Source organism: Osmerus eperlanus, chromosome 22, assembly GCF_963692335.1.
Source record: "Osmerus eperlanus chromosome 22, fOsmEpe2.1, whole genome shotgun sequence".
Lineage (NCBI taxonomy): Eukaryota > Metazoa > Chordata > Actinopteri > Osmeriformes > Osmeridae > Osmerus > Osmerus eperlanus.
In genome coordinates, this window is record NC_085039.1 from 5,834,438 (window position 1) to 5,846,557 (window position 12,120).

At 49.5% G+C, this 12,120-nt stretch overlaps 1 protein-coding gene across 1 annotated transcript; it reads right to left on the reverse strand.

Annotated features, from left to right (window-relative positions):
- Positions 1-196: 196 nt before the first annotated feature.
- soul4 (heme-binding protein soul4) lies at positions 197-5,170 on the reverse strand. Its single transcript, XM_062448496.1, has 6 exons — positions 5,044-5,170; positions 3,578-3,766; positions 3,164-3,249; positions 2,741-2,882; positions 2,360-2,543; positions 197-918 (listed from the first exon to the last, which is right to left on the reverse strand). The coding sequence occupies exons 2-6, from the start codon at positions 3,735-3,737 to the stop codon at positions 744-746; spliced, it is 747 nt and encodes a 248-aa protein (XP_062304480.1). The 5' UTR covers positions 3,738-3,766; positions 5,044-5,170; the 3' UTR covers positions 197-743.
- Positions 5,171-12,120: the final 6,950 nt, after the last annotated feature.

Below are 12,120 nucleotides of genomic sequence, written 5' to 3' on the forward strand. Positions count from 1 at the left end.
GATTTAAAAAAGTTTGTCACGATGGGGTTATACCATCCAGAAAGGTTATAATGTAGAGTAAATGTTATCAAATTTACACTATAATACTTATCATACAACTCAAAAGTGAGAAATTATACGTAATGAAAAATACTTTCCATAATGTTGAGGACGGGAAAAGTCTGACTTACTTTCTGACTGATTCAACAAAGGCTGCTTGTTCACAACAATCCAAAGCTTTATTTTGAGTTCACTTAAACAAGGCATCGAAAGCAAGCAGAATTGTCATTCATGTTGAAGAATAAAACCACAGTTTGCTTTACAACTATATTTTTCTCTTTCAGATGTTCCTAATAATATTTTATACATAAAGCCACAAATAAAATAATCAACTTTTACAAAAATACAATGCATAATAGCACAAAGCGTTGTTTTCCCCTAAATACAACACATATTTATTTATTTAACACGATTGAATATGACCATCACAAAGGCCCAGTAGAAGTTCTGTCTTGATTTGGGCTTCCATAGAAACCTAATAGAGTGATTAATAAATTACTTATTTCTTTACAGTTACTTTCCTGATATACTATACACCCTTTTAGAAACATAAGTATAACAGACCCAAAATATACTTTTTCCTTATGAATCTAAACTCTCCATTACTAGGCTGCCTTCTAGGAATTGGCTGCTGACAGGGGTTGGTAGGAGTGGGGTACGTAGGGGACAAACAATAGAGGAGAGGGGACTTGTTCAGGACAATTTTAGGGTTCTCGACGAATAAACCAGATCTCGTTCCTGCGGCAGGTCACCCCCGGGTTCTCGTAGACGGCCACCATGTAGGAGTCTCGGTGCACGTCGTCTGTGGCGCCCAGTATCTCCCACAGCATGTTTATCTGCTGTGTGATGGTCTCCTCTGTGGTCGTGCCATAGAAAATCCTGGGGAAGCAAGTCATTTGTTATACACCTTTCACAAAGAGAAAGCTTTTTCCTTGTGTATTTGAGTTGAACCCATGTCAAACCCATTCATATGTGTAGGTACCGACAGTAACTGTCAAAAGGTTCTGAGTTTTTTTGGCATTTCTTTGTATGTACGCAGGACCATTGTATGAGGCTGATGTAGGAATTCAACCCACATCTTCCAGGTCAAATTGTCCCATACAACTCTCAATGTCTAGAATTTGTTTTTCATTTGGATTTTGGATTCAGTGGATATTACATTTACATTTAGTCATTTAGCAGACGCTCTTATCCAGAGCGACTTATAGTAAGTACAGGGACATTCTCCCGGCATAGCCGGGAATCGAACTAGCAACCTTCTGATTACTAGCCCGATTCCCTAACCACTCAGCCATCTGACTCCCTACATTACACTTTTTATTTATTTATTTTTTACATCAAAGTGTACTATACAGAACCCTTTTGTAACAAGAGACAACCAATAGTTTAAATAGGTTTATGTCAAACACTGTATTAACTTTTTTTTTAAGAAATCAAAATAGTTGTTTCTGAATTATACAGTATATGCTACACAACTAAAAAGTTAAATTTTTGTAATGTGTATATATTTTTTACATAGCACAGTTTAACTGGGCCACAGACTTGAGTGGTTGGTATGCCTGGCAATTAATTAGCCTTATACAATGGTCTGGGTGAATACTCGATTCTGATTGGCTGCAGGGGTGTCCATTTCCCGGTGATATCCGGACACCTACTACGTAGTTGCAGCAAAACTGTCTGTTCACCGTTCTAAATTATTGCACTGGCTGCATAGTATGAGCCTGTACAAAGTGTCTGAAATAAGTACGAAGCAAAAAGAACAACGTATATTTGGTGAGTCTGAGTCGTATGTGGAATGTATGTCCATCTAGAATATGCCTATATTTTCTAAAAACCAAGTGAAAGGAATACTATACAGTACTAATAACATTGATTTTCATAAAGTTCACATGATGTATCTGCTTCTTGATCAGTCTTGTACCCCATTCTGCCAATGCAATGCCTTAGCTCACACGCTCGCGACTGGTTGTCGCAAAGTATGACGTGTACAGCTAGTTGCAAGCGTGCACGAGTCTCGGAGCTAGAAAAAAGGCGAGCCATTGATCTGCGCAAGACCGGACGAGCCGGAACTGGAAAGATGGGGCGGTCCGTTTCGCACTCTCGCTTGTCTCACTGCGTCACTGAGCACTTTTCATAGAAATGAATGGGGACGCCATCTTCGAAGAGAAAAGAAGCTGTGTCTACTAAATATAAGTCTATCGGTGTACAATATCACCTGATAATGGACTCAGCGGAAGCTGCGCGTCGGACGGTTCACGCCTCCGCATCGTCCATTATCAGGTAATATTGTACACCTCGTCGGGCATTATCCCTTACTTACCGGGTGATAACTCGAAAAGCCTCCCTGCGGACAATGATAATGTCCGGATCAGTGGGCTGGACTGGGTTGGCTTGAAACTCTGCAGGAAGGTAGTATGCTGTCAAGATGTCCTTCTTAAAAGTAAAGCCATCCTCTGTGATATGGATATTATTTACAATAGGCACCGTCATCCCAAGGTAGCGTCCTGTTTATATGAGAAAATGGGTTATAAAAGAGTCTTTGTGAAAACTGTCTCAAAATGACTGATGGTGTAAGAAAACGGACGAATTCCAGTTGAACATGTCTTTCTACTTCTATATTTTCAACATGTAGTACTTGAAATATTGGGGCCTCTATTAGCCTCTTTGAAATTGTGCTAAACAATACATATACAATATACACCTGCCGAGTTCTCCTTGCAAATGAAGCGCATCAGTTTCATGAAACCCATGGAAATGCTTTGTTCATACAGTTTCTCCCCTTTTGTGACGCAGGCCCAGTGTCCGGCAGGGTACATTCTCTCCTCATACACCACCTCGCCAAGCTGCAGTGGAAATGACACACATGCACAAATACGTTTTCCAAATGTAGAGATTTCCAATGGCTTCTCAAAGAAAACACACAGCCGGTAAGACCTTTGTTTGCTTTGCATTTAGAGGCTAACACCAAAATGCAATTCAAACCCACTGAAAAATACACACTACCCACCCATAACTTGGAGAAATGTCTCTCCCATGCACTGTGCACACGAGAAAAATGTAATCTTGGCTTTTGAACATAATGGCTTTTGAACTGTAAATCAGATAAGCACATTAAGAGCTGTACCTTTTCATGTCGAGAAATGGTGACAGATGGCACCGGTTCCCGCTCTTGGTTCCGCCTCGTCATTTCCTGTATTGGTCCGGTCATTTCTAGGGAACAAGGTTAAATATATTGTCTCTTTGAGGACGAAATTAGTGATCAAATATCAATTGGTAACTTCAGTTGAAGGCTATTATCTTAATTTTGAGTCATACTCTCAGAAATGTCAACATTTTGTAAGCGATATATTTTACAGAAGTTGCAATGCAACATTGGCATGCGTGGGAAACAAACCACAAGCCCATAGAAAGTGTTTATAATAAAACCTATGGATAAAAAAAGCAGGTTGGGCTTCAAATGGGTTCCTTTTATGAGCGACATACACCCTTTCAGGTTATGTATAGATGTTAAGACAAAAAACAATGTGAACATCTTCACCTTGAGGGACAGAGACCTGATGTGTGCTGGCGACTGCCTGCCAGTGGTTGTATAATCTTTCCTGTTCCTCATCACCCACTGGCTCGGGATTGTCTGTGATGTCATCGTCCAGCTGTTCCTCATCAAATCCTTCAAGATCATCCAGGGAGATGAGAGCCATTGCTGATGACTAGCATGAAAGTGTGCAATCTAAAAAGAAAGAAAAATTAGAAGTTACACACAAGTGTTATGCACATGAACTAGGTCATGTTTACATGATATCGATGATGATTTTCATAGTTCTAACATGGCACATTGGGATTTGTGGCAATTATGTATATTGCAACAATGTGTAGACAAAATTAAAAATGTATAGAAATACAAGGAACAACCATTCGTAGAGCAACATAGGTGTAACAATACATTTGTTTTATAGTTAGGGTATTTTTAGTACATTTTACTGAAGCAGGCTCGCTGTAGGCCTATTAGTACTGCATTTTTGCACTCATGCAAACTAAGCTCATTTGTTGTTATACTGGTTCACATTTTATTTTGCACCACTTTATTATAGGCTATCACCTTATTACATACTAATTAATTCTACTGATAGCCTACTGATTTTGTACAAGACTCTCATGGAACAAAAAAACACAAGAATAAAAATGTTAAACAAGTTGAACAGTTTCAGGCTGTCGGTGTCCAATTATTTTATTTGATTAATTAAATATAATACATATTTTTCCAGGCTCTTAATGTGTCGCCGAAAATGTCAGGGTTTTCAACATCATACACCCTCCTCAGGAGTCTCCTTAGGTGGCAAAGTAGAACTCGATAGCACCAAATTGCTCAAATGTATTCACATCCAGATGTTGCAAGAATAAACAAGGTAAGGCAAAGATGTACATTACTTAAAATATGAGGCAGTTTATGAAATGTTTGGCATCTGTTGAGCTCAATTAATCCAGCTAACCAAACCACTTGAATACAGTAGGCTACACAAATCATACTCAAACCCCACGGAACTTAATCGGTTACACTTTACAACAAACTACATCCATGCCACCGTACTTAGCCTACTTTACGATAAATTATTAGAATGATTTACTGAGTAATCGAGCAGGCACATTCCGACTACACAGCACCATAACAAAGAAAAGTAGGTCAACTCAGGAACAAGGCACCCTATGCAAGGCACACACTAACGAAGAGTGCTAGCTGAGGGAGTGGGGGGTTTACAGTGTTGCCATTAAACAGTGGTCCATTAAACTTCAATAATTAAAAAACGGAAACGTTTCCAAATCGTTGTTTGTTGATAAGATTTTGTAAATAACGTAACATGTTATGCCAGACAACCTGTTAATAATATGGCCGAGATCAACTGTAGGCTACTCCCCCCAAAATATGAGCAAGCACCGTTTGCCTTAAATACGGCTTAATTCGTTTAAGTATTATTAAACTAATTCTTGTTAACGCCGCGGTATTCTTACCTGTTAAAAAAATAGACGAGTTCTAGAGAACATCTCTGACCTACAATCAAAACAGGAACAAAGGGGTACACAGCGCTGCACCATGCAGCTGCGCAGTACGAAACTGTCACGTGGTACAATAAAGGGACATTTTCCCTTTTTTCCACAGCTAAAGCCAACTTAATTCACTGTCCAGTTTGAGGTGTATACCATGAGGTATACCCTTTTACCGGGTTGGGCCCCCTTGGTAAATTGAACTGTCTATCATGTTCATTGAACTATGGGACACAATTATACGTACTTTATGCTTGCGGTACTGACTCAAGATCTTTCTGGAAGTATCCATAACTGTTTTGTGCCTTTTTTGTCACTTACCTCAATGTCGCATATTTACGGTCTAATGTTTTAGAATGCCTGAAAGGGACAGGTAGATTGGGCTTAAGAAGTGTCAGCTCATCCCAAATGAACAGTTCTGATGCATTGGGGCGGGGGGTTCAGAAATTACATAAGGCATAAAACAAGACAAAGGCAGGGCAAGAAAGAAAGAAAGAAAATAAATAGATTTCAAAGAATGGGATTGATGTAAGCGTAATAGTATTACCCAATTTCAGTGTCTGTGTCAATTCAAATTCATTCACTTTAATCCAAAGTGCAGATAAGTAGGAAGTGGTCAATTTACAAACCTTTCATTCCACATGCCTTTGAGCCCATTTAAATAATTGTAAATGTACCCAGCATATATGTTTAGAAGTGTAAGAAAAGCATATTACTGCGATGACAAAAACTATACAACGATTACTGATTCTTTAAAAAAAAGTATAATAGGTACACCATTAGTGCTACGAAACAGGAGAAAAACTATAAAGGGAAGGAATGCCAAATGTAATTTCAATGCAAGATTTATTACCATATATATATACATAGCCATTATACACACAATGGCTATGTTACACCAACATATTATAAAATAATCCTATACTGAAACATTATATTTGGAGATAGATGGGAGACCTTCATAAAAAATATACCAGTATGAAGGACAAGCAACTCATAGCCTACCAGGGTAGTTAGGATCACAGATGAGGCCAATGAAGTATGTACTGATCTGAAATTGTTTATCTGCACTGACACATGTAAAGACTGACATGGAACATTGGACCCCTCCTTTTGGGGAAATGTGGTATGTTTAAACCCTGCAAAGTCGGCACTCTGGTTCCCCTTCAGGCGCATGGGTGAACAAAGGAATCGAAAGTCCGGGGTCGAGCGGTGTATGGGACACGGCTTGCGATTACTTTGTTGACTGTGCGGTGGGAAACCAGGTATCGGTCCCCCCTCTCTCTCTCACTACTTTCCCCCTTTTTTTCACCACTCGGCTGGAGACGGAGGCAGAATACGTGGCTTGACCGCGGTTCGGCCAAAATCTCCAGCCCAACCATCCCCCCCCAGTTGCGGAACACCCCGAACCGGCCCGGAACCCTCCGGTGCCACAGGGCCTGGTGAGAGGCAGGAGGCAGGAGGCAGGAGGAGGGTGCTAGGTCGTGGTAGACCGGCCCCGACCCCCACCAGCTTTTCCCAGCACCCCTGCCGACTCCCGGACCCGTCCAGCTGCGGAACACCCAGGACGGGACCGGAAGCCTCCGGTGCCCGCTGGCCCCGGTGAGAGGCGAGAGGAGCAGGAGGAGAGGCTAGGTCGTTGTAGACCGGCCTGACCCTCCACTCCCAGTACTCCGCACTCTCCCGGATCCCCATACCCCCCCCTCCCTTGCGGTTGGCCAGACCGCTCGACAAGTCGGGATCGAGATCGTCTTTTCCCGCCAGACCAGACCCGGAGGGAGGAAGGAGGGACAGACGGGCAAGAGCCCCACCACCTTCGCCGAGAGCAGGCAGGCCACAGGAGAGTGGCACCCCTAGGGCCAAGCACTCGGGTGGCCTTACCTTGCTCTCAGGTCTCCCTCTGCCCTTCACAGGGAGACTTTCACCCCAGACCAGACGGGAGGAGGGCCAGGAGCCCCAACACCAACGTTAGGAGCGGGTGAGCCACAGGAGAGTGCCGTCCCTTGGGGACGGGCTACCAAGTGGCCTCAGCCCGCTCTGAGTTTTCTCTTCCCCCCCCCCCCCCCCCCCCCCCCCGGTGAGAGGCGAGAGGCAGAGGAGCAGGAGGAGAGGCTAGGTCGTTGTAGACCGGCCTGACCCTCCACTCCCAGTACTCCGCACTCTCCCGGATCCCCATACCCCCCCCTCCCTTGCGGAGTTTTCTCTTCCCCCCCCCCCCCCTCACCCTAGCAGGTCCGGGGGACACGCACCACCACCATCATCATGGCTGCCAGGATGAACCCTGGGGCGATGAGACGGGTGAACGCCGTCAGAGTGACAGTGAAATCCGAGGAGGCTGCCGGGGACGGAGCCACCACAGGATCCACAACCACCGCAACAACGACAGGACAGAAAGACACGACAACCGGAATGACCCGCCTGGAATTCAGCAGAGCCGTACTCCAACGAGGTATGGGCTTTGTGCCAAACGACCTCAACTGCCTGGTGAAACCACCCTCAACCCCCAACACCTTTGAGGTCAGTTTCAAAACACCACAACTGTTAGAGCAATTCTGGACCATGTACCGTCAAAACAAAAATAACCCGCCCTTCAGTCATCTCCACACAGAACCACTTTCAGACAGGGAAAACAAAGTAGTCACCATCCAATTCCACAACGAAGCTGTGCAGGAGTACGACGTGGAGGTCTGGCTGCGCCGCTATGCCCGCGTCAACTCTGGAGCGAGGAGGGTCCTGGACGAGGATGGAGTGTGGACCGGGGCACGGAAATGGCTGGTCCAGCTCACACCGGATCCATCAGCGGTGGGCGGTGTCCAACACATCCCCAGTACCATCAACCTGGGGAACCATAGGGGCACCGTCCACTACTACGGTATGCCCAAATTGTGCAGGAACTGCGGCCACCTTGGACATCTGGCCGCGGCCTGCACAAAGATGATCTGCCGCATCTGTAGAGGGGAACACCCCACGGTGGCGTGCACCCACACACGCCCCTGCAACCTGTGTGGGCTTCAGGGACACCTCTACAGAGACTGCCCCCAGTCCTACGCCAACAAAACCAGGAGACCGGCCACTACCACCACTACGGCAGCACCAGGAGCTTCACCTCAGATAGAGCCAGCCGATCCCCCTCTACCGACTTCCCCCATCCCTACCCCTGCCCCTCCCACCTCCCCTACCCCTGACCCCCCCCCTTCAGACTCCTCCACACCCCCCCTATTCATCATTACGGACCCCGACCCGGTTCCTGACTCCCCCACCAACCCCACCCTCGACCCAAAGACCGACATCCTACCACCGGGGGCAGTCTCCCCCCCACTGACACAACTAGGCCTACTGGACCCTCAGACAGACCTACCCATCCCTCTCCAACCGACACCCGTCACGACAAATCAGCCAACATTACAGGACTCTGACTCCACTGACATGACTTCCCCGATATACCTTCCCATACGCACCTCCACCCCTGCCGGGTCGGTAACCGTAAGGGAGCCGGCCCTGGTAGGGATAGTCACCCCCCACGACTTACCCCCACATTCCCAGTCACTGTACAATGAAAACAGCAATAACACGCCGCTCACAGACTGGAACCAAGTCGTTCTGAAGAGGAAACGTAAAACCACCACTGCGACCTCCGAAGACGACTCCACCTCGACATCCGACTCCCCCTCTCCCCCGGAACCACCACTAAAGCCTCCAGGCCCCCTTCCCCCCCCCCCTCCCCTCCCTCCTCCCCTCCCCCCACGTCCCCGCCCTTGCCCCAAGTCCAGACGCCAACCCCCCACAGCAGTCTCTGAGCCCACACAGGATCAGACCAGCCAGCCCCGGCCCACCCAAGGACCCTCCGTGCTGGCCGAACCTCCACCACCAGGCAGACGGTGGGGGGACGACGAAGCCGTGAGCAACCAGGGGGAGGTGCCCTATCCGGACTACGCACAGGAGGCCATCAGGAACCTCCAAATCATCGCCACAGGAATCGCCGGACCCGCCAAACCATCACAATCACCATGACCATCACAATAACATCACTCAACACCCGCAGTATGTTACAACAGGAGAAGAGGGCAACCGTCTTCAGACACCTCTCAACACAACCGGCCGACATCTACCTCCTCCAGGAGTGTGCCATCCCCTACAAAGGGATGGATGCACTTCTGGAGGGGGAGTGGACTCGGGGAGACTCTCTCTGGTCAGGTTCCAACACGGCCAGAGCGGACGGGGTTGGGATGTTGGTGGCCAATCCATTCCTCCGACAAATCAGCCATCGAGTCGTCGAGAGCGGGCGGATCCTGGCCGTCGACCTGGAGGTCCGGGGTTCCCCGCTCAGGGTCATCAACGTCTACGGCCCCACCAGCGTCGCAGAGAGAGTCTCCCTCTACGCCAAGCTCCGACCTCTCCTGATGACCCCCATGCCAGTAGTGGTAGGGGGCGATTTCAACTGCGCTCTGAGGGACGAGGATCGGAGCAAACCCAGGAAGGACAGATCTACCACAGCACTACAGGACATAATCAACGACTTCTCCCTGGTGGACGTCGGCGGCACCTCCCCCCCAACACACACGTGGGTGAGATCCTCGGGCTCTGCCTCTTCAAGGATCGACATGTTCTTGCTCTCGCCAGGCCTGGGAGTGTGCGCCTTCAAGACCCAGGCGACGCACTTCTCAGACCACAGGATGCTGACCGTGACCCTGCGATGGGAGGGGCCAGTCAGACCAACGAGGGGGCCCTGGAGGATGAACACATCGGCACTCCAGGACCCCTCCACTAGCCACTCCTTCTCCAGGCGCTACCTGGAGTGGAGGACCCTGAAGGAATTATTTACATCCCCGATAGAGTGGTGGGAAATGGTTAAGTCCCGGGTCAAGGGGTTCTTCGGAGGGGTGGGAAGGAGGAAGGCTAGGGAACAAAGGGCCCGTTTTCACCACCACAACGAGGCCCTACAACGCCTTAGCCTCCTCCAACTCAGAGGATTCGACGTGACCCGGGAGCTGTCAGAGACCAAGGAACATCTGGCCACACTCTATCGGGAAGAACAGGAGAGGAAGACCTTCAGGGATAAAATCCGGGGCCTGGAGGAGGAGGAGAAATGCACAAGATTTTTTTTCCGCAGGGCACGGTCCAAACAACAAGGCATCCAGTCCCTCTATAACACCAGCGGCCAGACCGTCACGGACAGCGACAACATCAGGGAGGTGACCGAGGAGTTCTACGGCCGGCTGTTTGACACCAAGCCGGCAGACGGGGCTCTGGCGGAAACCTTCCTTGACGGTCTGGACCAAATCAAAGAGGGGGGCGAGAGCGAGGAACCAGAGCTGAGCCTGGAGGAGCTCACCCGGGCCGTGCACTCCATGAACACCCAGAAGGCCCCGGGACCGGACGGGATCCCGGCGGAATTCTATCAGGCCTTCTGGGAACTCGTCAAGGGCGATCTGGCCCAGGTCCTCCGGGCAGTCTACAGGGAAAGGAGGCTAGGAGAATCAATGCGACAGAGTACAGTTACACTAATACCCAAGAAGGGGGACCTCAAGGACCTTCGGAACTGGCGCCCCATCAACCTCCTCTGCTCGGACTACAAGATTCTCACGAAGGCCCTCATGTGGCGCTTCCAAACACACCTCCCCACAGTCATCAACCCGGACCAGACCTGCGGCGTCCCCGGAAGGTCCATCAATGACAACTTGCTCCTGGTGAGAGACCTCATCTTCCACTCCCAGGAGCGGAGGTCCCCCTTCGCGCTCCTCTGCCTCGACCAAGAGAAGGCCTTCGACCGGGTAAGCCATGGCTTCCTGCAGGAGGTGCTAGGGAGGATGAACTTCCCACAACACCTCATCCACTGGACCAGGCTCTGCTACAACATCACGAGCAGAGTCCTGGTCAACAAACAGCTCACAGACCCCTTTCCTATCCGGTCAGGGGTCAGACAAGGATGCCCCCTAGCACCCCTGCTGTACGTCATCTACCTGGAGCCTTTCCTCCGTAAAATCAGAGCTACACACACCATCCAGGGTTACCACCTCCCGGGGGCCCAGGGAGAGAGGCTTCAGGTGGTGGCGTACATGGACGACATCACCATCGTCGGCACGGATAGTCGGTCCATCGCCGTGGCAACGAAGGTGGTGGACGACTACTGTGCAGCCACTGGCGCCCTGGTCAATCGAGGTAAGAGCGAACTGTACCTGTCGCAACACTGGAAAGAAGCGATGACCACCTCTTTCCCTGTAAAAACAGACAACATCAAGCTGCTCGGAGTCATCTACCAGAACAACGGGAAAGGGACCCTGACCTGGGCCAACACCATCAGTCAAGCCAAACAGAAGATTGCCCAATGGAGTGCACGGTCCCTCACAATAACGGGTAAGATCCTGATCCTGAAGGCAATAATCCTCCCCATTCTCCTCTATGTCGGTAGGGTGTTTCCCCCGGACAGGGTGACGAGCAAGACCATCGAGCGGCTGATGTTCACCTTTGTCTGGGGGAGCAACATGGAGCGCTTGAAGAGGACCATCATGTACAGCGCAGAGGAGAAGGGGGGGAAGGGGGTCCCAGACATCCTCAACATCATAAGGGCACAGGGCCTCTCCCAACTGGTCACAAACATCCATAAACCGGACAGGAAGGCAGGAGCCTTTGAGAGGTACTTCGCCACACCCATACTCAACACCCTCATCGCCCCCACCACCACCACCTTCCGGGCAGCCACCACTTCACCCGTTCCGGCACCAAGCCCGAAGACCCGGGGGCACCAACACCTGCCCCCAGGTTCCAGTTGGCCACATCAGCCCAGCAGCAACATCCTCCACGCCTCAAGGACCGGTCAACCCCCCCCACCCCCCCCCAGCACATCCGCTGCAGCACCTGGAACCCTCCTCCCTGGACCCCCGAAAAGGACACTACAGCCCCCCCCCCCCCCCCTCCTGGCACAAGGACAAGCCCCCCCCACCTCATCAAGAAGACTGGCCCCTCCCCCCCCCTCTTCACCCATACACCCCACCCTACTTACCCGGACACCACAGGGCACACTGCACCGCACCTGGACTGGGCCCA

What these genes read in the sequence shown, in the direction of transcription:
- soul4 (XM_062448496.1), bottom strand. Translation starts at nt 3,737, where the DNA reads ATGGCTCTCATCTCCCTGGATGATCTTGAAGGATTTGATGAGGAACAG. An exon ending in TCAGGTCTCTGTCCCTCAAG is followed by an intron (nt 3,250 to 3,577) that starts GTGAAGATGTTC and finishes CTTGTTCCCTAG; the next exon opens with AAATGACCGGACCAATACAG. An exon ending in GCTTTTCGAGTTATCACCCG is followed by an intron (nt 919 to 2,359) that starts GTAAGTAAGGGA and finishes TTGCTTCCCCAG; the next exon opens with GATTTTCTATGGCACGACCA.